The following is a 24,122-nucleotide window of genomic DNA, read 5'->3' on the forward strand; positions in this document are numbered from 1 at the left end:
AATCTTTTCTTTATTTCCACGAAGAATGGCAATACTTCAAGAGATGGGGGTTTGCTTGTGAATGGCTAAATAAAACATTTGCATCGATTTGAAAATCTGTATGTTTCAGCGTGTCCAACACAGCCAAAATATTTTGCTTAGAGAAGGCAGCCGTGTGTTACTATTTTCAATGCGTTTCATGTACAAAAAATGTCAATAATGAAAGCGTTCACTTTGTTGATCCAGTTCTCACTGAGTCATTAAGGGCAGGGAACAGAAGAGACAGAAGGATATGAGACATCTTTGAACGCAGCATATACAGCGGACTACTGAGAAAATTCAAACCCAAACGTCTAGACTAAGTGGAAAAACTTGAAGGAAAAGACAAGAAAAACAACACACAAAAACACAGCTTGGAACCGAGTCAAAACAACAGGATGAAATGAACCAAACCCCCAGGCTGTGTAGGAGATGTTTTGATGCAGTTTGGCAGACCAGCTATAGGCTCACTTCCTGCTCCCAGGCCAGCTGTAAAGACTGCTCTCTCAATTACGGACTCATAGAATGGTCAAGGTTGGAAAAGGCCATTAATACCACCTGGTCCAACTGCAGACCTCTGGGAGGGTTTCCTCCCAAACCACCACCCCTTTCCTCCAGCGGACAGGTGCCATGGTTTATTTTAGTGGGCAGCACCTGCTCAACCTAAGATCCCTTTTGCCTTCCGTCCCCTTGCCCCTGTGAAAACACAGCAGTATGCCCCTAAAATAAAATAAAATAAAATAAAGTTTAAAAATCCTGTGTTTTTTCCTCAAATTCCATGTCTGCTTTGACAGAACTACATTTTTTGGTCAAGTACTTGGCCCGTGATTTTCAATTAGTTCTGTCAAGCAGCACACGGACCTTGGTCTCTGTAAAATGGGGCTCTCAGATGTGGTGAGCAAATCTCACATGAAGAGAAATCATTAAGGGTAGGTTTGAATCCATCCCCTGAAAAAAGAGGAAGTGAAAAAACAAATGTGGCATTTTGGAGCCCAAACTGGCAGGCCTGATCTGAAATGACATTGCAGTTTTCATTAGCTAGTAGGAGCTGATTTCCTTCCTCCTTATCCAACATGACCTTGAAACATACCTTAAGCTTAAGTAGGTTGATGTAGTCTTCAGGGGCCTATGCTAGCTTTCCACTAATGGAAACCAAGCTTTGAACTCCAGGGAATGAAATGAGGTGAACAAAATTGTCCATCTATCTAGTCACAGCTGTAAGATTTAGGGCACATGAAACAAAAAGTGGGGCTAAAGGGACACCAAGAACCTGTTTGAACTTCAAGGTAGTAGAACATGTATAGGGCTAGAGCTGAAGAAGTAGCTTAAAGAGTCTTGTTTCTTGTTTTCTGTTCTTGTGGTTCAGCAAGGTGCAAGGATGACAAATATTTAATAGCAGACCACTTCTGCCACAAAGCACAGCCATGGCTAAAGAGGCTGGATGATGTCAAAGGGTACAAACAGCCATCACGTGTGATCCTCCAGTGCATCATGTAGTAGTAAGCAGAGGTGCTAATATGACTCTGACAACAATTCGTAGTCTACAGCCCTCTGTAGGATGGCATTCCTTAGCAGTATCTGTCACCTGGGGGTCAAGGGAAGGAGACTAAACATCCTTGGACAATGGTGCACAATTTCTCACCGTCATTAAAAAAGTAACCTGCTGTCAGTCATCTCGTTTGCTCCCTTCTGAGGTTACAGCCCTACAACAAAAGCAGATCATCAACAGAGCACTCCCAAACTCACAATCAACAAAAATAATTCCTTATTCTACTGCTGGAAGACAGGCATCAGTTTCAGCCCTCAGATGAGCTATACCAGTGCAGCACTTCTTTGGGCTTGGGTTAGTGGTGCACCACTTATAATATATCTTTAAATACCAGAAATGCAATTTCCTTTATTTTATTCTTGTGAATTCCAACTGCTTTCCTGATGTTTGCACTTACCAAGTAGGTGACCCAGAGATTACCTGGCAGCTGCGAACTCAAAAGGGCAGGATGGAATGAAAGTAACAGAAAAACTGGAGAAAAGGACAATGTGGCTTCACATGGTGATGGAGCTTCATTTCCCAGCTCCACTGAAATCAGTGGAAGTGTTGAGTTTGTAGGAGATACATGATCCACTTGTAGAGCCACGAGACGTTGTCTGGTGTTCAAGGGTATGGTGGTAAGTCGTAAACTGAGAAGCCTCCGAGTAAATACTCTGTATGTTAATAAAAGGCTTGGTGGTGGGCAATGTGCTGCTCCTTAAGGCGCTGTGGCCCCACAAATGGATGTGCACGGTGTCCATCTCTGGGCTGCCTTTCATACAGGGCTCACATCCCAGCCCATGTCCCAGCCAGGGATCACATATATCGACCCATCCCTCAAAGGACCACGTCCCAGCTCACGTCGCAGCGCTCGTCCTACAGGTGGGACCAGCTGCTAAACCCAGAATCCCCCAGCAGGGACAAGGGGCTGATCCATAGGGCTGCCCCTTATTCTCTCACGCCCTCCTGAGTGGGCAGAGGGCGCGGAGCTCGGAGTTCGCTGCCCTCGATGAGGGCTGGGGGTCTCCGGACCTGTCCGGTCCGGGGTAGCGGGGAGGCGGTGTGAAGGGCCGTCCACAAGCCCCGGGCTCTCCCCGACAGCCCGAGCGGCCGCAAACAGGCTTAAGGCCGAGGCGATTTGCGCGTAATCCGCGGCACAGCCCGGCAAAGGGGCGCGGTGCCCGGGTTGGGGGTGGTGGGAACAGCTCCGCACCGTGCCCGGGAGGACCCCCGGGAGCCGGGGGAGGGAGCGGGGCCAGGCGGGGAGGGAGGAGGGGGCCCGGAGAGGGACGGGGGAGAAAAGGGAGGAGCGGCGGGGGGGTGGAGGGAAGGAAGAGCGGCGTGGGGAAGCGCTACGCTCCCGAGCGGTGGAGGGAGGGAGGGAGAGAAGAAGGAGGCGGTGGAACGAGCTCGGCTCCGTGGGCCGAAGGTCGGGCGATGGAGGAGCACGGGGAGCCGTCCTACAGCGGCCGGAGCCCCGCCTGGGAGGAGCTGGTAGGTAAATGCGTGCCTCGCCGCGTGCGGGCATGTCCTCCGTTCCTTCGTGCTCCCTGCGGTGCGGTCCGGGTTGTCATCCCGACGTGCGTCCCCGGGGCCGGAGTTGGGCGTCCTGCCCCGAGCGGTACCCGGAGCCCCGCCGCCAACTTTGCCGGGAGGAGCGGAGCGGGATGGGGGTACGGAGCGCCGCCGTAGCACCGCGTCCAGCCAACGAGAGGGATACTCTGCCAGGGAGATACACTCTTCCTATTGTTGTCTATTCCTATTTAATTTCTTCAGCCGGGCTGGGAATCGCCCCCAGCTCTCCCTACGGCGGAGCCGAGCCGGGGATGGGGTGCCCGCAGGGAGCGGGGGGCACGGGTGCCTCCCAGAGGGGGTTCCCCATGGAGGCTGCCGCTTCGCTGTGCTGAAGCCGCTCCGAGACCCTCCTCCTAGCGAAGGAAATCGTGTCACCGGCATCCTCCGCCGGCGATAACATCTGATTTCCCCTTGTCGGCGTCCCGCCGTTGGGCTTTTCTCTATTGTGCAAACACACGCACACGCACGGCGGGCGGGGAGGGCTATTAATAACCTTTGGGTCGCCGCTCGGGAGGTCTCGGGCTGCCCGAGAGGTCAGGGCTGGGCTGTCCCTGGCCATGAACTCTATGGGGAGATGGAAGCGTGCACCCCTAACACGGCTACGCTTCTTCCCTTGAGGTGGCTGTGCCTTTTTGATTTTGCCAGCCTACACGGGTCCAGCCGCCGGTTCTATTTCTAAAGGCACTCAGTAACAGCGGAGTGGGAGAGCCACGCTTTGCTTGTCCCGGTCTTCACACTCCCGGGAATCTCCCTGGAGATACCCGCCGTGACCCACCGGGATCTGCAACCCCGTGCCCTCCCAAATACATTTTGGCCGGCCACGTTTTTTAGTGAAGTTGAACAACCCCCCTTTGCCGCCCTCTGTGGTTCTGAGCCGCTGAAGCTGCGGCCGGAGATGCAGCCGTGATAGGGAGAACAGCTGGATGCGATACGTTCCAGCAACATGGAGCTGACATCCACAGCAGCGCGCTAAGGCAGACCTTCGATTTTGCCTGGAGAGATGAAAATGCCGTGGGAGGAAAACAGCGAATCCCATTCCCCTGAACGTGTTGTCCTACTGAGCAGTGACATTTACATTGGCTGCCGTCAGCCAAAACTCTGCTGAAAGTCAGGAGGCAGACGGATGGCAGCCCCTCCGTATGGCTGGAGCACCCCAGCCTGCTCCCTTCTGGGTGCGGATAAACACAGACAGAGCACTTCCTTTCTGTTTTTACCCCCCTCAGTCTCCTCCTCCCCCGATAAAGGAGAGGATTTGGGTCATGTTTATCGTTCTGTTGCTGCATTTGTTCAGGGTACACACTTGAATGCAGTTTTAAGGTTAACTGCTGCACTCGTTTCCTTTTACAAGCCTCCAATTTCAGTCCACGCACTCAGTCCTTTACCTGGTAACCTGCTGGTAAAACACAGCATCTTTGAGGCAGAACCACATCATTCTTCTTCTTTGATGTGGGCTTTGTCTTGAAATGGGGACAAAGGAGATTTAGGTGAAGAACTGCATGGGGTAGAAAAAAACACACCCAGAACTCTCTTTCTCTCTTTTGATATAGAAAAAGAGTAACAGGGTGAGGGAAACCATTGCAGGTTTGGAATCTGTGCACAGTGATGACCTCTGTGAGTTGTCAGGTGTGCTGTTCCTATGGCTGTTCTGGGGAGCAACTGGCTGACATCACATGGAGCCACAGCTTCTCCTTGAAAATGTCAGGATGGAGCACGTCCATGCGAAATTTAGGATATCTATAAAATCTTGCCCTTTATTCCCAGCTCATTGTTGAATGGAGAACATCTTCCCACCTCAGTAAAAGCCAACAGAAGTAACAGAAAGTGTCAGGTTCATCTGCTCTTCAAAGGGAGATTCAGGGGCTCTGTATTCCAGATGCAATTTAGGCTATGAAGTTTTAAACCCTATTTCCACATCTCATATGGAACCCCGGCCTTACCTTCACCTTTTGAGGTGTAGAAAAAACCCCACCTTATTATCCTCCAGCTTACAGATGCCAAAGTGACCTAGAGAAAAAGAGGTAAATACGCCTATTATGGTGGGAATCAACATTAGAGCTGGAATCATTTCTGTTCCTGGAATCAAATGATGCTTTAATCTGCATTATAAAGCATAATCTCCAGAGCAGCTGGAATGTGTATTTGGGTTTTTTTGGTACATCACATATGCTTTTTAGTGATGTGTATTCTATTATCAGCACTGGAAGCTGTTTGGTAGTGAGATTCTCACAGTGCACGTATCTACCCAGCACTTTGAATATAAGTTCTTTGAATATAAAGGGCAGATCGTCAGCTGATATCAATTGCCGTGACACAAATGATGTCAGCGAGGCTGTTTGGTGTTAGCTGAGAATCTTTCTTTAAGTACCAACTTTTCTTTACTCTTTTCACCAGTTTCCTTTAGCAAGAAAATTTCAGGGAATTATTAATTGGTGTGAAGTTGAGTACGTGAGATGAAAGACATAATTCATGCACGTATCACATGTGCTCTTTGAGAGCTTGACTCGGAGCTTGTAGAAGGATTTCAGTGGTGCCACTCATACCACAGCATCCACACCTGTGTTCCCTGAGATGAAATCCACTATATGGTGCTTCTCATACTGAGACATCCATTTGGGGATGGATGACCCCCTTTGCACTGTGCAGGAGCTCATAGTTAGGCTCTGAATGCAAACAGAAGCTGGAGAGCCATATTTCTTGCCTATTTGCCTTGCCCTACAGACATTCATTCAACAGCTTTTATGCATTTGAAAGGCAGTGTAGTGAAGGAAAGCTGAGCTGTCTATGCAGATACCTAAGGAGATTGCAGCAAGCAAGTTACATTTTATGCTTTAAAAAAACCCCAATCTCCCACTGGTACAAACTTTAGGTCACCAACTGAACCAACTTTGTGACCTCCCTAAATTCAAAGGCATTATGATATGGATAAGATTTCTCCTTTTCACCTTAATTCTGGAAGGTGGGTGAAATGGCTGCTTGTAAACATTTTTGCACTCAGCGTTGCACAGGATCCCAGTCATGTGGTGGAGACACAGCTGTCACATGTACGGGTATTTTGAATGCTTTTTTAGCATGGGAACAAATGTAACAGTAATAGTGTTGTTCATCTAAGCGCTGCTTAATTCGGTTGAATTAAATGGAGTCAGTGAGCGTCATATTCTGTTAGCACCCAGTGTTCCTCAAATCGCAGTCCCAGCCCAATGCAAACTGCATTAGCATTAATTAGCACACCGTCTTGTCACCTAGTTGCAGTGTTCAGTTGTCATGTACCTTCAGAAGGCTGTTAGATGCAGTGAGAGAGACAAGTTCTGGGGTAATTTGCTGTTCTGAAGTTGCTGGGGGGAAGGAAGAGGAAGGAAGGCAGCTGGGGTGACTAAGTGTCTGTAAGCTTCTCTCCTACCCTTTCTCCTTATGTGTGTCCTAAGTGAATTCAGTGCACGCTTGCTCTTGCCCAAGTTTTCTCATATTATGAAGAAAGAAGAACTCTCTTAGGGGAAGAATGAGTTGGGTGAGGAGAAGAAACAATGTTAGAAGTTCATTTAGTTTTAGATGTGGTATCAGTGGTGGGCCTTAGGCCCAGTTATTACTGTAATAAGAAACACAGGTCCTCACAGTACCTTCAAAGATGTGATCCTACATAGAGAAGGGCAGTAGAACCTCACAGAAGCACCTGATATGGTGACACCTCTGTGGGATACAACACCTGCGTGGCTTCATGCCAGTCTTTCATTTCACCTACTACAAACAGAAGTCCCAGTGAAGGAAATGGGAGATTCCCATGTAAGAAATCCAGCTCCTGGCACGGTGTTCACAGCATAGGATGGGCGCTGTGTTACGGTTTCGCTTTTGTTTCTCCTTTGTTGCTCTGTATTTAGGTACTGCGGCACTTGTATTAGCTCACTGAGAGCTAATACAGCAGTTCCCTTTTGAGATGTATAAATAGAACTGCGGGAGCAGAGAAGCCACAAGTATTGGTTGCTTTCTCATCTTTTAATCCACTCCATGCAGTTGGGACCCGTATGTTTTATTTGGTATGAGACCGAATATATGCAGAGACCGAATGCTTATTTGGAACACTGACTACAAGCAAAGCCACAGTCATTTCAGAGCCCCACAATTCAGAACATGTGGTGACATTTCCAAGTCCTGGGAGCTGCCAGATCTGCCATGAGAAGGGAATAGCGACCCTTCGCTCCCCACTCCAGGGGACCACTCTTATGCGAAGACAACAGCGAGCAAAGGAACACACAAATTAAACGGATGCGGGAGAACAACCACGTCCCGTTTTGAGCCGATGCATCCCATTAGACACGCCGCCTTCTTGCTTTTTGGTGACGCACGGAGCACAGCCTCACACCTCTCCATTACACCTGCACAGGTGCCCCACTCGTCGTACCAGGCCGTACCTGGGCCTGTTCCCCTCCGTGTCCTGGGCAACCTGATCTAGTAAATGTGTATGTTTGGTGGCCCTGCCAGGCAGGGGGGTTGGAACTACATGATCCTTGAGGTCCCTTCCAACCCGGCTCATTCTGTGATTCTGTGTGTCCTTGGGTGCGCCGCCCTCTCGGCCCCTCAGTGTCTCGCCGCCCTCCCGCTGCATCCTTATCCAAGCTCGGCGGTTCCTGCAGTGGTGAGGGCTCAGTGGCCGGCCATGCCCACCCGCTCCTTGCTGAGCCGGGCCGGACAGTCGGAGGGGTCGGCGGAAGATGGCGGCCAAGCGTTCGGCCCCACTATCGCCCGGCTCTTCCTCGGCTCCGTCCCTCCCCCCCGCACCGCCCCTTTCCCCACCCTCCCTCTCTGCCGTCTCCTCCCTCCTCCCCGGGGAGGGGAGCGGCAGCGGCTGCCCGGGCTGAGCCGGGCTCGTGTGTTCTCTCTCGGTAGGAGTCCGGGAAGATGGCCGGGGCCGAGGCGGGGATGAGCGGAGCCGGGATTCAGCAGCAGCCCCAGCAGCAGCCCCAGCACCCGGCGGCGGACGAGTCGTCGGACAGCGAGGGGGAGCAGGAGGGCCCCCACAAACTCATCCGGAAGGTGTCCACCTCAGGGCAGATGCGGAGCAAGGTAAGAGACGAGGAGGGGACCGGAGCCCGTCGCCTCCTCCCCGCCCCGGCGCCCGACGGCGTGGCCCGCGGCCGCATCCCGCTGCCCCCCGACTGAGGGGAGCCAGCCGTGCCTCTTCCTTCCTCCTCTCCCCTCCCCTCCTCCCGGCCAGCTGCTGCTGCGTCCACATCTGTCCCCGCTGGCAGGAAGCCCCCCGGGGCGGCGGGGCCGGAGGGGAAGCCGCCTGCCCGTAGCCGGCAGCCGCCCTGCCCTGCCCACGTCCTGGGTGTGGGGGAAGCAGCCTCCCTCTGCTCCTCTTCCTCAGCCGCATCCCGCTCCGGCCCCGAGGAGCCCCGCGGAGAGTCGGTGTATGTAAAGCAGCTGTCAAAGTTTCGGGGCAATGCGTTTTGCCGCCCCGGTGGGATTGTTGGCTTCACTTTGTGATGGATGGTGCTTTCGCATCACTGTTTTTCCTGTGAAATTAACTTCGGCCAGCACGTGTTTAAGGTTGCTTTTCTATAGAGACGTAACCCAAGCAGAAGGATCCCGTAATCTCTTGCAAAGCACGGTCCAAGTTCCATGGATGCACAAAAGCCAGCTGAGGTCATCCTCAGGCGGATGGCACGTAGGGCTTGGGTTCTGCACCACGGCTCACATTGCCTAGTAAAGTTAGCAAGGATCTGCTCGTGTGTTTATGTGGGTTTGTGCTCCTCGCCCCTTCAGATCCACACACAACAGCCAAAGTGCCTCTCAGCAAGAAGCGTTCGTTGCTTAGAGTTGACATTATCCTGCTTATGTGTAAGGTGCTAAGCCATTTGTTCCATAGGAACCTTCATGAGCGGCAGTTGTCACTGCCTTTTGTTTCTAAATGTAACTTTGCAGTTGTGATTTATGTTACCTGCTAAAATAACCCTTCAGCCAGGCCTAACTGCTGTTACGCTGCTCTGTAAGTTGCATGCAAACTTCCAGCTTTAACATCACTCCTCTACGGTGATTTTGAAAGGGCAGAAGTGATGCTGTGTTCTCTCTGCTGGTGCTGGGTGTGTGCAAGGCTTTGCTGTCCCAACAGCTGACACTTGTGTAAAAAAAACATGGGGATTCTGTTCTGTTGGAACAGCTTTGTGGGCATGGGATCCTGGTGAGTTCTTACTCAGTGTTATGGGATGGTGGGGTATCAAGGGCTGTGAACGAATGGCAAGATGGTCTTCTTTTAAGGCGACTCTGGAAGTGATGCTTTCGTTTATCTTAGTTTGCATCCTAGTTATATTTCTCTGAATTGGATTTATATGGGAAACACTGACTACAAGGCGGAATGGTTTTAAACTGAGACAGGGGAGGTTTAGGTTAGATATTAGGAGGGAGTTTTTCACTCAGAGGGTGGTGACACACTGGAACAGGTTGCCCAAGGAGGCTGTGGATGCCCCATCCCTGCAGGCATTCAAGGCCAGGCTGGATGTGGCTCTGGGCAGCCTGGTCTGGTGGTTGGTGACCCTGCACATAGCAGGGGGTTGAAACTGGATGATCATTGTGGTCCTTTTCACCCCAGGTCATTCTATGATAAAACACTGCTTTACTTGTTACAATTTACAGTAACGTGCAACTGAGAATATAAATACATTTCCATTTAATTAAAAGCGATCTATCTGTGTTAAAGATGAGACCATGATTCAATAATTCAGAAGCACTTTATTTTGTAACTCAGGATGCATTATTTAAAAGTAGCTGTATTTAGGCTGACAACTCCCATTTAGTTTGAGGGTGTTGCATGTTTGCTGTTGTAGTAGTTGGTGATCAGTGGTTACACGAAACCACGAGAGCAAGGAACATCAGGGAGCTGCTCTTTCACCCAGCCAGTCCCTTTCATTCAAATTAGATTTGTTAAGCTTCGCTTACTACATGAATGTGTTTGTAAGCTAAGGTTTTAATTAAGTGGATGGGGTTTGCCTTACAGCTAAGAATAGACTTTCGAAAGAACCCGAAACACGTCCGTTACATTTATCATTGATGTTCCTGGGCCATTTAACACTGTGGAGGTTGCTTATATACTTACCCGAGACATTGTAGCAGCGCGGTGTTGATGCCTTAGCAGGCAGCTGCACCCAAAAGTCTCTGCTGGCAATTGTTTTTATTTTACTTAAGGAAGATGTTATTTTTAGATGTTTTGGTACAGTTGATCATTTGTGAAAGCTCCCATATGGTGATTCTGTGCAGACAGAACCCTTCAGCGGTGGATTTTTCTTGCGTCTTTATAATGAGATTTAGCAAACATATGTATAATAGCAAAACCTTTTCCATGCTATAAACATAGTTTTGCTGATTTCTAACACCTGAAGTGCTCAGAGTGTGTTTTTAAGCCTCATCCTCTTCCTCCTATGCATAAACAATTGATTACTTGACCAAGGGTGAAAATCAGACTGGGAAAGTGAAAGGAAAGTATACGATACTGGAAGATGTAATTACACTGAAGTTCATTGCTTCTTTATGATATGCTGATCACATGCTCAGTGCTCTGCTTAGAAATCTGTAGTCCAGTTTTGCTTACTCACATTGAGTAGTAATTTCCTCTGTGGACAGCTTGGCTGAGTTCAGTGGAACTGCTTTTACAGCACTATGATACTTGAAGTGGATGGATGGGTGATAGGGCTGAACGTCCCTGTAACTTTTCTTTTTGATATCCTTGTAAATTACACGTGCTTATTTCTCATGTTTTTAGAGTATGTGGAAGGCTGAAATATGTGCTGAAATATGGCCACTGTTTATATCTCTGGTATAGAAAACCTGAAGATCAGCACGCTCAAGTTTCTGCAAAACTGAGGAGAGAAGTATTCAGCAGGACAGCACCTTGCCTGTATCTAGGAGCTGTTCACTCAAGATGCACACTTGTTTATAAGGTGATGCTGTGGCAGTAGAGGAGCCAGGATCGAAATTATTTAGCACTTCAATGAGACTAAAGACAGAATCTTTGATCCTTATCCTGGAAGCTGTTGCATTTGTGGAGCACATATGTGTTCCCGGAGGAAACACAGTAGAACAAACAGGTGGCAAGTACCCTGTGAAGTCTGAGTGGCTCAGGGCTGGAATCCCAAATGGAGAGTGCTGAAACCATTCCTGACTTCATGATATTTACTGGCAGTTTCTCCCTGTCACTGAGACTTCATTATTTAGTATGTACAAAGGCCAGGCTGGATGTGGCTCTGGGCAGCCTGTTCTGGTGGTTGGTGACCCTGCACATAGCAGGGGAGTTGAAACTAGTTGATCATCGGGGTCCTTTTCAACCCAGGCCATTCTATGATTCTATGAATATACGTGCTTTATTTATTTATTTATTTATTTATTTATTTATTTTTGGTGAGGATATTTGAAATCTATTCAGTTTTGAAGCAGTGCGTATGACGATGACGATCTACCAGCAGTGTTGTACTGGGGAATTAAATCATGCAAAGTTCTCCTTGCATCTGCATCAAATTCAGCTTCTTCACTTTCAAAGACGCTGGTTAAGACAGCCAGTGCTCGTGCCTTTTTTAAACAAAACAGATGATTTCATTTCTTCAGGGCTGCAGTATGAAAACTCTGCCTGTCATCAGCTGAGTCCTACTTTCTTTCAAGTTAATTGCCGTAGTGCAAAGTACATTCCTCACAAAGATGGTCTTGTTTTAGTCCTTTATAGCTGGAACCTGTTGAGAAAGGAAGGCTCAGTTTAGAACTGACACTGCTGTTTTTTTCCTGTTCATCTTGGGGGCAAGCATGAGAAAATAGATGAAGTGGTGCCTGGATGCTAGGAAGCAGAATAGTTAAATGAGCATGGTGGTAGTTGCTGCTCTTGTCTTGAGTACTCTCTGCTAGAAAATGGATATGGAAAATAGCATTATCATTGCTGACCTGGCTTCCCACTGTAATGGTTCCATGTACTGTTAATGGGAAAGCTCTGTTGGATATGCGTTTTGCTCTTCAGTCTGCTATTGGGTATCTCACCTGTGCTTGTTCTTGGATAAATGGCCTCAAGTTGCACCAGGGCAAGTTTAGGTTGGATATCAGGAAGAACTTCTTTACAGAAAGGGTAGTTAGGGACTTGAATAGGCTCCCCAGGGAGGTGGTTGGATCGCCATCCCTGGCTGTGCTTAAGGGCTGTTTGGATGTGGTACTTAGGTATATGATTTAGTGTAGGGTTTTTAGAGTTAGGGTACTGGTTAGACTGTGGTTGGACTTGATGATCTTCAAGGTCTTTTCCAACCTGGGTAATTCTATGATTCTAATTCTAAAGAAGACATTCTGGAGTGGGGAGTGTGAATTTGGAAATGCAGGAAAATAGGGTTTAGTTCTTGAGAGAAACACACCTGTAACACATCAGGGAGAATGCTTTCTTCGCTCCCTCCACCCCAGATGTTTGGTGTTGTTTATTTACTTTTTAAGTAATGGAATTACTATAGTGTGGGAGATTTTCTGAATTATGGCTGTGTTAGAATTGGGGGAGGTGATAGTATTATATGACTAAATTGCAGGAGTTATTATCAGAATTGCCTGAGGTTTTAACATACATTTCTTATAGATATCTTAAATCATTATGGAGCAATAAAAGCGAATTAATTAAATTCCCACTGTGTTTTTATTGGTCTTCGTGGATAACACCAACCATTTAGGAACTGAGCCTTCAGAAAGTTTCTAAACTCTTCCATATGGCGACATTTCACAGTGCCAAATCCCAGTAGTCACTTCCTGTTTGTTTCTGGTATATGTTTCTCTTCGATTACTATAGCTTGTTAATTCCCCTAAACATAATGTGCTATTGTTGGTATTGGTGCTAGACCTCATGAACGTCATTCTCTACAATGTCATCTGCTTTATTTAGCTTTTATTATTTATTATCTGGTAGGTGCTGATTTACTCAGCTAAGTTGTGGTCGGTTTCTTTCTGATTAAGGAAATGTGGTTTAGGTACCAGAAGTTGTTGCCACGGTAGGAAGTGTAACCCTAATCTGGGTTCTGTATGTGCATTAGAATTGTCTGAATCTGCATGGCTTCAAAATGCATTGCAATTTGCAATTTATTTTGCAACTGCATTATCAGAAGTAGTGTTGCTAAACTATATCGTTATGTTTATACAGCATGGGGCAGAACTGGAGTGACCCATTGCATAGCAACCACCTTTTGATTCCCTCATCGTTTTATGTGGGGGCTTTAACGTCATTTCTAAGTTACATGTTCAGAATCAGTTATCAGTCTTCATACAATCACAGAATGGCTTGGCTGGAAGGGACCTTAAAGCCCACCCAGTCCCAGCCCCCTGCCATGGGCAGTGCCACCCAGCAGCTCAGGCTGCCCAGGGCCCCATCCAACCTGGCCTTCAGGTTGGATGAGGTACCCATAGCTTCTCTGAGGGTTTTAGAGCACATCTGAGAGAAGCAAAATAATTCTTAGCATGTAATAGTGTGTAATATTCCTTGCTTTTCCTACCTGATGCGTCTCCATGTACTCATTCAAAAAACAAGAGTCCATTAATGGAAAATTTCAGTAAGAAACACAGTAGTTCTGGGAAGTTAAAAATGACTGAATGTGCTCTATATAGAAGGGAGTAGGGTTAGTCTGGAAAGAGTTACACTGTTTAAGGCAGAGTGGTCATTACCACTCCAAATTCTGACACATGTTTGTATAAAACTGAAATGAAATCTGCTAAGGCATTTTAGTGATGAATGTATTGGCAAAGGTTAAATTGCTAGTGAAGTACCAGACAGGAGGAGTTTGTAATAGAGACCATTTCAAGAACAAATGACAACTGGGAGTCTCTTCTGTGGTGTCTTTACTTGTGAGCTTCATGTGCACAGTCCTGAAGACACGTAACAGTCATGTCAGAGCTCAAGAAAGGATGATTCTGTAGCTGGATCTTAATCCATATGAGGCTATATAGATAATTTGTGGACATTTAGATTTGTTTCCAGCAGCTACATTAGGATCCAAGATGCCACCGTGCCTGCTGTATGACTACTGTATGACTAGCTGGGCTATCCAGCTTAGCTTTGTATGTGTAACAGAACACACAGAATGACCGTGATTTTTGTAATTGAAGTAATGATCAAAAGAATAGTTTGTCTGGCTATCACAGAGCCTTTATCTGAAGGGAAGTATCAAATCCCCTTGACTAGCTGAAGATGATAAAAGGCAGCTTAGACCAGTGCTCCTGCTCTGGAACATTACAAAGGGCCAAGGGTTTTCTTTTTAATTATGTTTCATTTTCTTTGAACTCTGACCAACTTGTCCTTCTGGTAAGGGTTCTATAAGCAGTGTGTATATTCTACAGGCTTCAAAACCTAAGCTCAACAAGAAGATAATATTGTGTTGCGTGTTTATTTGTGGATTCATTGAAGCTTGGAATACAGAGTTTCAAGTGTCAGATCATGCTTCTGTGGTAGCAGAGGAACCACAGGAAATGCATTTTGTTCTGCTTGGCCATTATTATTTCTATTATTTCTTTTTGAGATTCTTTTTTATTTTTAATTTTTTTCCACATGGTGTTCCCTGTTGTTATTTCTAATACATGTGGATGTGATGTTAGAAAGCTGCTGACAGCATGTCTAGCTTTGGACACTTCTTTCAGTTTTGTGCTGATGCTTGGATCTTGTCTTAAAAAACCAAAACACTCTTCCTTTAAACTTCGCATTTCCCACCTTCTGACATAACCATTTTATCCTTTCTCATGGTGTCTTCACAGCATAAGTTGCATTCTCCAAAATCTTTAAAAACCGAGGGTCAGGCTACCAAATAACAGTGCAGTAGCCATAGCTCTGTTAAACTGAGCTCATACTACAATGCTCAGTTTATTAGCAACGGCATAGAAGCCAAGCTGGTTGGTATCCATAACTTATGTCCGCCATGTTGGGGTCGGCCTCTTCTCTCGTGTCATTAGTGATAGGACCAGAGGGAATGGTTTCAAGCTACGGCAGGGGAGATTCAGGCTGGACATTAGGAAGTATTACTTCTCATAAAGGGTGGTCAGGCACTGGAATGGGCTGCCCAGGGAGGTGGTGGAGTCACCGACCCTGGGGGTGTTCAACAAAAGACTGGATGTTGTGTTGAGGGACATGGTTTAGCGGGAGCTATTGGTAATAGGTGAACGGTTGAACTAGATGATCTTTTAGGTCTTTTCCAACCTTGGTGATTCTATGATTCCATGTTACAATGAAATGAAGTGCCATTCTTTCTTAATTTTATGATAAATACAGCATTTACAAATGAGCTTAACACTGACCCCAAACAAATACTATTTCACTGATATGCTAAAATTAAGAACACTGAATTAAGGGGTACTTAAAATGCAAGAAGAGATTTATTCTAGTAAAACAGTTAAGCAGATGCTGAAACACTTCAGTTGTCCTGTACACTTTTACATGATTAATTACTTCTTAAAATTAAGCTGGTGCTTAAGTGCTTGCTGGATGCGGGCCATAGAAATTTTGTACGCAAAGTCAGAACATGGTTGACTTAAAAGTTTTACTGTGTAGGAATTATCCTGATATATTGCACAATTATGAAGAAATAGCAAATAATTTTTCTTCAGCTGTTATTATTATTTTTTTTTTCTCATTTGACTAATGTTCTTGCTTGGAAATATTTCAGTGCTTAGATACTGAAGGCACGATAACTGGTCTGTGCTCCTGGGACATTTAAGATTATTGTAATGAAATCGGCAAGGCTTCCTAATTGATGAGAATTGATTTGTTTATTACAGGAGCGGTGTGAGATTCATGATGATCTGAACCATTCATTTCCTTGCCTTTAAATGTTTGGATCTTGTAAATGGTGTGAGAGAGCTCTGCGTTGTTGTCACTTAGCAACCTTAATAGGGTTTTGAAGCACGTTGCTGGTGAGCCTCCCCATGCTTTTGCTGGCTGGGAAGGAGGATGAACCCCTCAGTGGTAGCTGCCAGAGGATGCTTGCAGCCGATTGCAGGGCTTTTAGAGATGTCCCTGCTGAAGGAAGCCAGCCGTGCCGCTGGAGTCGCTTTGCGCTTCTGGCACAGATTCGTGCTGGGAAGATCTGCCTCGGTCTTTCGTGCCTGTGGTGAATTAAGTGGATCTAAAGGGCCGTCATGCTGCTCTGGTCAGTTATGTCCTGTTGTGTGGCTGCTTAAATTTAGCAACTCTGTTTGGCTGTCTTTGGTCTGACAGCTGGTAGTCCTGCGAGCTGCTGTAGTGCTGGGGAGCAGGAGGGAGGTCAGCGGCCTCCCAGCTCCTGATGGCATAAGAGGCTCAGGACATCCATGAAGCTCACCAGGAGCAAACAGGCAGACTTCTTCCCTCGCTGTGTGCACTTTGTGTTGGTTGTGAAAACAGGCACACGCTTCTGTGTTTGTTTTAATGCTCCCATAGAGACATCTTGCTGATCATCCCTTCTTTTCCTTCCTGCTGCTGTCCCTGTTTCTACTGGAGCTGCAGCTGAGAAAGGGCAGCATCCCTTTCTCCTTCAGCCTGCAACTCTGCAAGGTTTTTCCCTCCCAGTAATGACAATGAAGAGAGGAGTTTCCAAACCCTAATCTTAGGCTTGGTGTGGAGTCTCAAAGAAGGTGTAGGTCTATGAGGTTGCACCTCTGGATGGCTTCGCACCATGCTGCCTGTTTTGAAGGCACTGATCTGCTATGGGAGCAGACATTCACTGAGGAATTGTTGGCTTGAAATCCAGTGTACCTTTTTTGATGAGTTTTCAGCTGATTTGTCTTTTTTTTTTTTTTTACCTGATATCTTGGAAAGCTTCACATGAGTAATCATGTATTGACAAACATTGATTGCCTTTGTGTAAAAGAGAGTCCAAAAAGTGGTTGTGGTGATTCAAGCATCCCATCACTGAAATAATAGCATAGAATACCCTGACTTGGAAGGGACCCATAACAATTGTGGAGTCCAGCTCCTGTATGATGTTGTTCATGGTGCCTACATAAATTCCTTCACATTAACTTGGTGTATTTCTTGGTGTAATTCTTCCTGTGAGGAATGCTGAGAGGGTATAGGTCTGCAGTGGGGAACTGGTACAATCGAATTACTTGGGTCTGAGATGAAGAGCAAATGGTTCTGATTAAACCACAGCCTTTAAAGAAATACAAAATGCTTTTATTGTTTACACAACTTCTCATTAAAGGCAAAACAAACAAAAAGAGCTGTGAAGCCCGAGCTCCTATCCGATGCTGTTAACCTGTTTTTCTCTCAAATGAGTTAACTTGCTGAAGCAAACTGCATGTAGTCTGGAAGTTTGCATTATAATGCTTTTGTGGAGGGAAAAGGGAACTTGAGATAGGTTTCTTATGTAGCTCAGTTAACTACACATGAATCCTGGGCTAATGTGAATACCTGTATGCCATTTCTTGTCTGCTTCTGGAAAAGAAGGGGACTTTACCTGTATTGGTTACCATGTTAGGGCCTGTGCTTGCATCCTCTCTGCTAGATGGCAAGCTTCCTTCCTTGCCCCGCTTGCTAATGTTATAAAATCCCTAAATAAAAGTGCTCTGGGCTTCAGAAGGTTGTCAGTTTTGTACCCATGTCCCTGATGCTTCATTGAAAAACCGTGTTCTGCTGCTTCCTCAGCGTTTCAAAGGAAAAGAAGATAACAAGAAATGCAGAACTTCTGATGAGCTCTTGTCAAAAGCAAGCTATTAAATGTGCTGGTTGACATCAAGCTGCATGGTTAAATCCCATCGGTGCTTTTGCATATTATCTCGTGTTACCTGGCGTTCCCAGGTGAACGTGATAGCAGTGCATAGCTGTGGGTTTGAAAAGAATACCTAATCTCTGTTCCAGTTTCTTTAACCTTTGTATGGCTCTGATTACACGTACACTTCAGACAATCTTAATTCTTGCATAAAGCAATCAGCACTTCAGTCGGTGTGTGTGTATGAATAAGTACGAGTGTTAAATTTTTCTTTTTAGATCCTTTTTCCTTGCATTATTTAGGGCAGAAAAAGAACCCAATACATCGAGTCAGTTTTGCACTTGGTTGGTGAGGGGAGGAGATGAAAGGAGTTAACATGGCAGGTTCTGCTCCTTCCCCACCCTTCCTCAGCAGTTTTACAAAGGGCTGCTATTTCAGATTACCCTTTGAGCCTGTGATAAACCTGTGTCCCTGGGAGGCTGCCTCACAGCGAGCAATTGGAAATGAGTGGGAATTTTTATATTTGAGCTAAAAAAAACCCCAAAACCCTGCAGCCAGAGAAAGAGGTAAATGAGCTTCTGCTGGGTTTTATGCTAAGGATGATTACACCTTTTCTTTGAAATACTCACTAGGGTTATTTATAGCTCATCCGCAGTTGAAATTACCATGTGTAGGTGTGAGAGAATATAGAAGGGGGCTTTTTGTAGGTAAAAAGTATTTATGGGGATTGGTACAGAAGCATAATAATTATTTGGGTTGGACAGGACTTCTGGCCACCTCCATGCTTAGAGAAGGGACGCTTTCAAAGCAACATAAGGTTGCTCAGAGCCATTATTTGCAAATAAGATTTTTCCACATCACCAGGATGTGTTTGGCTCCTGACCCACTTTATATTAGGTATTCTCTGTTTTCTTCATACGTGTTAAGGATAATCTGTGTCTGCTAAGGAAGATTTGTCGGCAGGTAAAGGCTTGTTTAGATCCCTTAGAAGAAGTGAAAAAAAAAAAAGAGAGACTTCTTTTCAATGGTACAAGTTCAGAAAAGATTGTAGAAGGTAAAAAGCACCTTTACTTCCCTCTCTTCACTGCCTTACAGCATGAAACAGGAGTGATGTTCTGTCTGTTGTGTAAGGTGCCAGAGTACACTTAGCGTACCTAATTTGGAGTGCTTTAAATAGCTTTCTGTTTGCATTACAGATAAGTGTGTGAATGCAGATCAGTGGTATGGAATCTTGTCATGTCCTGTCAAGCTCTAAAACCTTTCCCATCTCTCTAAATCTCTCTAGACAGATTTCTGTCTATTTTAGTGCTATTTTAGCACTGGCTGATTTGCCATGAGACTGATTCAAATTAAAATTTGAATGGACGCTCCTGGGAGCTGGGATCTAAACTGCTCCATGACAAAAGAAATGACAAAAACTGAAGTTATTTCTGCGTTGTTCTGCATTGCTTTGGATGACCCAGGTTTTGACCAAGAGGCAGAACAGTGCCACTGAGAGTGGCTGATTTCATTGTGCACCATCTCCACATTTCCTCTCACATCACAGTTCTACCAGCAGAGATAACTGTGCACCTCTTGCAGGTGCTGAAGGGTGACTCAGAGATCACAAGTGTGCCACAGAATAGGACCCATCAAAGACAGCAAAGAGGTGCTCAATGTGGAGCCTAGGTAACAGTGGGTTCTCTGACCCTTTTTGTGTCCTGGGTATGCTTAGTGTTTTCTCTCTGCTAAACACTTTGCGATTATAAAACATAAAACATCTCTGATAGTGTAATTTAGCAGCAAGGCTGTCTGTCTCCTCTTTGAGCCTCAACTTGATCTTCCCTTCTACTTGACCTTGAACCGCTTCAACTTTGTGGATCTTGACTTGTTAATACCACTAATCAGTCATGCTAAGACATATGGTTATAGAAGAATACCAATGTCAGCTCTTGTTCCCCAAGCGAGGCTCAACTTCTGATTCTTTGTGTGCCCAATTCTGTAGCACATGAAAAACCATTTATGTTTTCTTTCATTGGAGAGGTATGCAGTGTAGTTTATAGAAAAATGAACGATACTAACCTCTATGACAAAATTAATACACAATATCCACAGTGGTATTTAATGATGGCCTTTGTTTTAATTGCAAAATTGCCTTAATTTTTTAGTGGAGAGATTGAAAATCCTGAACAGTATCTTATTAAACTGTATAATAGCCTGAGGTTTTCTTTATCACAGAATGGCAGAACTGTAGAGGCTGTACGGGACCATCTAGTCCAACCCCCATGCTAAAGCAGGTTCCCTAGAGTTGGTTACACTGGAAATGCGACTAAATCTGTGCTTAATTTTTACCCAAGCAAATGGGGCTTACAGTGAGAATTTCTATGCATTCTGTGTGAAGATGTTTACAATATATATGAGAACTGCTCTGAAAGTAATGCCTCTTATTTTATTAGGTTGGCCCATGACATCAGAGGTGGGTGTTGGTACAGCAGTAGAGGTTGAACCTTCCCACCAGTATCTTGTTCCAATCTTTTGCCATGTGACAGGTGGCAGCAGAGGGGCATCTGACATGGAAGTGTGGATGAAGCAAAGGTGTGACACTGAATTCCTCCGTGCCAAAAAGAATTGCATCCATTAACGTCCATCAGTGCAGGTTTTTATGAGTATGACGTGCAGGCTCTTGTTCTTCGTAGGTGAAAATGCACAGCTAACAGTGGTGATTGTGTTGAAAAATAGTACTTTGTGGCAGAGAATTTGCTCTATTATTACTGTTATTGTGCTCTTTATACCTGCTGTATTTTCCATGGAAATAAATAGGAGGCATTACTTTCAGGGCAACCTACGTGTGTCTCTGTGTATATATTGTATACGTAGTTAAGCACTGTGTATAGCTTGACTGTTCTCTTTACAGATGTTTCTTTCGGGTTTAGCATTTGAGAAAAGCAGTGCCAGTCTGAAGTTCAGGCAGTTCCCTGACAAAGTTCAGAGTAGTGCCCATTATAGAAACGCTGTTTATATTGCTCTAGTTAAGAACATCATAGCACGTCTATTACAACTTTTGCCTTTTATATGTTGGCTATAAAAACTAATTCTAAACTGAAACAAGAATGTAGTCTCGATGTTTTATTACTTAGAGTTAATATATGGTGAAAGGCCATTTGAGAGTATTCAACAATAAGTGTTGCTCCTGATTGCAGTCTCTCTTGGCAACCCAGGCTGGGTTCACTGCACACAGGCAAGCGGCTGCTGTAGCATTGGTGGGAGAAACAAGATGAAAGCATAGGTAGAAGATACTTTGCTGTTTGCATGCAAACTTGGGATCTGCGCTGTCTTGGACACATGGAACTATCGAATCACAGCAAGTGCTTGACTTGACTGTCTCATTCAGTGACCTGTTAGTCTCTCTCTCTCTCTTTTATATTCCTTTTTCTTTTTTTTTTTTTTTTTTTGGCCTAAATATAGATGTAATGTTGCTGATGAATGGATTATTTCTTTATTTTCTTTTAGCTTTTAGTGTGTCTTCCCTTGTTATCATGGCTAACAGAAGCTAGAATGGAAGCTTGGTGGAGGAGAGTGAGTGCAGTGCATCAGTCAGGAGGGTGTAGTACTCCATCTACTTGAGCCATATATAAAGAAATATGGAGTAACACTGCAGCAGGTGTGAGTGTGTGTGACTTGGTACTTTGTGCACTGTGCTTCCCACACACCTTACTTTCTCAGTGCACAGTGAGGAAGTCTGTAGCAAACAAGAAACAGGATTTAAATGCCTGTAGATTGTGCTTGCTACTACACGTGTGCCCCTAAAATTACCATGGGGCAGCTTGGTCAGTGAGGTGATCTGAGGGCCCTAAATCTGTAGCACCATATCAGGTACTGTGTGTAGTAGTGGCTTTTAACAGCTTTTCTCCCACGAATTTTTGGACGTGACTACATGGTGCTTATGGGACAAGCTTAATTCTGTGGGTGGATCTTAAAAGGAAAGATGTTGCCTGGAGGGCATATTCAGCTTATGAAAGTGCTCATTATTTTTCTACAATCTGTAGCTCCTGAGGCATTTTTTTTTTTTTTAAATTTTATTTTTGTTTTTTATCCTTACTTCTCCTCAGGTGGGTCCCTACCCATGAATTTGTGATGTTCTTTCAGTTAAGAGTGTGTTTTTAATTGCTGTTATCTGAGCCCAAATAGTAACAACATGATTTGGCTGTCTTCTTAGAAATGCAGCCAACCCGTTCCCTTTTTATGGAGCGAAAATGATGATTTCTGAAGCCTTTTGTGTCTTCTGAGGATAAGAACCCATTCTAATTTGAGGACAGTTTGATTTTCTTGGTTGGTGCTTGTCAGCTGGGAAGGTGGGGTAGGCTAGTGGGATCAAAGGACTGGGATGCTGTTGTCAGTATTGGAAACCTTCCTGTACGTATAAACTTCTAATTTCACAGGCATGCGTGTCTTCTGAAATGGGTATTCCCTTGCTGTAGTTGCCTGTGAGACTGATGAAGGTGCCTGTGATACTAGGTTTTATTTTAAAGCCTATCTGTCAAGCTAGACAGGTCATATTCTGCTCCCTCTCAGCCCCGCTCCCCAGAGTGGGGATTCTTCAGAAAGCATTTTGATTTCCGAGGAGAAAGTTACAACTCCTAAGCTGAGACAAATACTATAGAATTTATTGAACGTTTGTTTAGAAAGGCTTTTAATTCTCTCTTTAGTTGAACTGTGTTCTTCTGAGCTGTTGTGGCGTGTCTGTGAGGTCTGTTGGTTGCTCTGGAGAGAAGGGGGGAATGGCCACAAATGAACTCTTTCAGTTTAAGTCATTTTCTGTTCTTGTGTGTTTTTCTTTTCTAAAATGACTGAATGGGTTCAAAGGACTTAAGTGTATCAGTGGACCTTGGAATAGGGTTTTGGGCCGTAGCATCAATCAGATATGTCAGAACAACGGTCAGCAGCTGTATTCTTGGCTAGATTACATATAAACACCTACTGTGATAGCAGCCCTATAGGAATCCTGCGCTGTATCAAAAAGAAGTGCAGCCAGCAGGGAAAGGGAGGTGATCCTGCCCCCCTGCTCTGCGCTGTTAAGACTTTGCCTGGAGTCCACATCTAGATGTGGAGTCCTCAGCACAGGAGAAACGTGGACCTGTTGGAGTGCCTCCAGAGGAGGTCCACAAAAATGATCCAAGGGATGGAACACCTCTCCTACAAGGACAGACTGAGAGAGCTGGGGCTGTTCAGCCTGGAGAAGAGAAGGCTCCAGGGAGACCTGAGAACGGACTTTCAGCATCTAAAGGGGGGGGGCTGCAAGAAGGAAGGGGATGGACTCTGTAGCGGGATCCATTGTGATAGGATAAGGAGAAATGTTTTCAGACTAAAGCACCTGGTTGTGCTGTAGGTGTCTCTGTGCATTGCAGGGGAGTTCAACTAGATGACCTTTGAAGATCCCTTCCAACAATAAGGATTCTATAATTCCATGGATTTGTGCTGAAGTGGGGCCTATGCACTGCTTGTCCATGGGTCAAACGTAGGAGACCTCTTGTGATTTAGAAAAACAGTCAAAATGTTGGGGTATAATTACATGTTCTGAGCTTTCTTTTTCACAGTGTGTACTTCAGAGGTACTTTATCAGAAAAATACATGCAATGTGCTTCTTCCTGTGAGGTGTTTTCTTTCTTTTTATTCTTTTTTTGTTGTTGTTGGTTTTTTTTTCCCTTCTTTATCAGCTTTATTTTCAGTTGTCATACTGATGACGTGTCTGTCTGAAAGATGATGATGCTGCATATAGATGCCCTCACCAGCCCCAAATGAACTTGCTTGCCTTCTGGTTCCAGCATAGCCATGTTGTGCTTTGTTCCCAAAGGAGCTAATTAGCTGGGGTGTTACATCATGCTACAGTGGTTATCTTGCTTCCAGTTCCAATGTACTTCATTTAGCGATAGCTCACATATCTCTGCAAAACACTGCATTGTATTGTTCAGGCATGTCCCAAAATATGAGGAGAGATTTATGGCAGGGAGCTCAATCCTACTTCCTTATTTCTTCGTTCTTTGTACTGTGGTGAATTAGCTCCTCAATTTGGGATGATTTCTCCCATTCTGCTGAAGATCTTTTTGCACAGAGGGAACAATTCTTCTCTCTCTTTTCCTTTTTGTCCTTGTGTGGCTCATCACTAAACTCACCACTCTGCTCCTCGAACAGCCCTCACTGCTTCACCTGTTCAAGGTAACTGAGGCCCTTGGTTGCTGTCTTCACATAAGGACCTAGGTTAGAGTACATAGAAAATGGCACGAGGAAGAACTGTCTCATGTTTTCAGCACCTTCATTTTTTTCCCAGTGTAGGGTTACGTAAAGCTGAAGCAGAGAGAGAT

At 45.4% G+C, this 24,122-nt stretch overlaps 1 protein-coding gene across 1 annotated transcript; it reads left to right on the top strand.

Annotated features, from left to right (window-relative positions):
• The first annotated feature begins 2,878 nt into the window (after positions 1–2,878).
• On the top strand, positions 2,879–9,511 carry LOC116652758 (diacylglycerol kinase eta-like). The gene is made up of 2 exons (XM_032442086.1): positions 2,879–3,040; positions 8,000–9,511. Exons 1-2 carry the CDS (start codon positions 2,984–2,986, stop codon positions 8,270–8,272), a joined length of 330 nt encoding a protein of 109 aa, XP_032297977.1. The 5' UTR covers positions 2,879–2,983; the 3' UTR covers positions 8,273–9,511.
• The last annotated feature ends 14,611 nt before the right edge of the window (positions 9,512–24,122 follow it).

The sequence above is a fragment of the Coturnix japonica genome, chromosome 1 (genome assembly GCF_001577835.2).
Source record: "Coturnix japonica isolate 7356 chromosome 1, Coturnix japonica 2.1, whole genome shotgun sequence".
Lineage (NCBI taxonomy): Eukaryota > Metazoa > Chordata > Aves > Galliformes > Phasianidae > Coturnix > Coturnix japonica.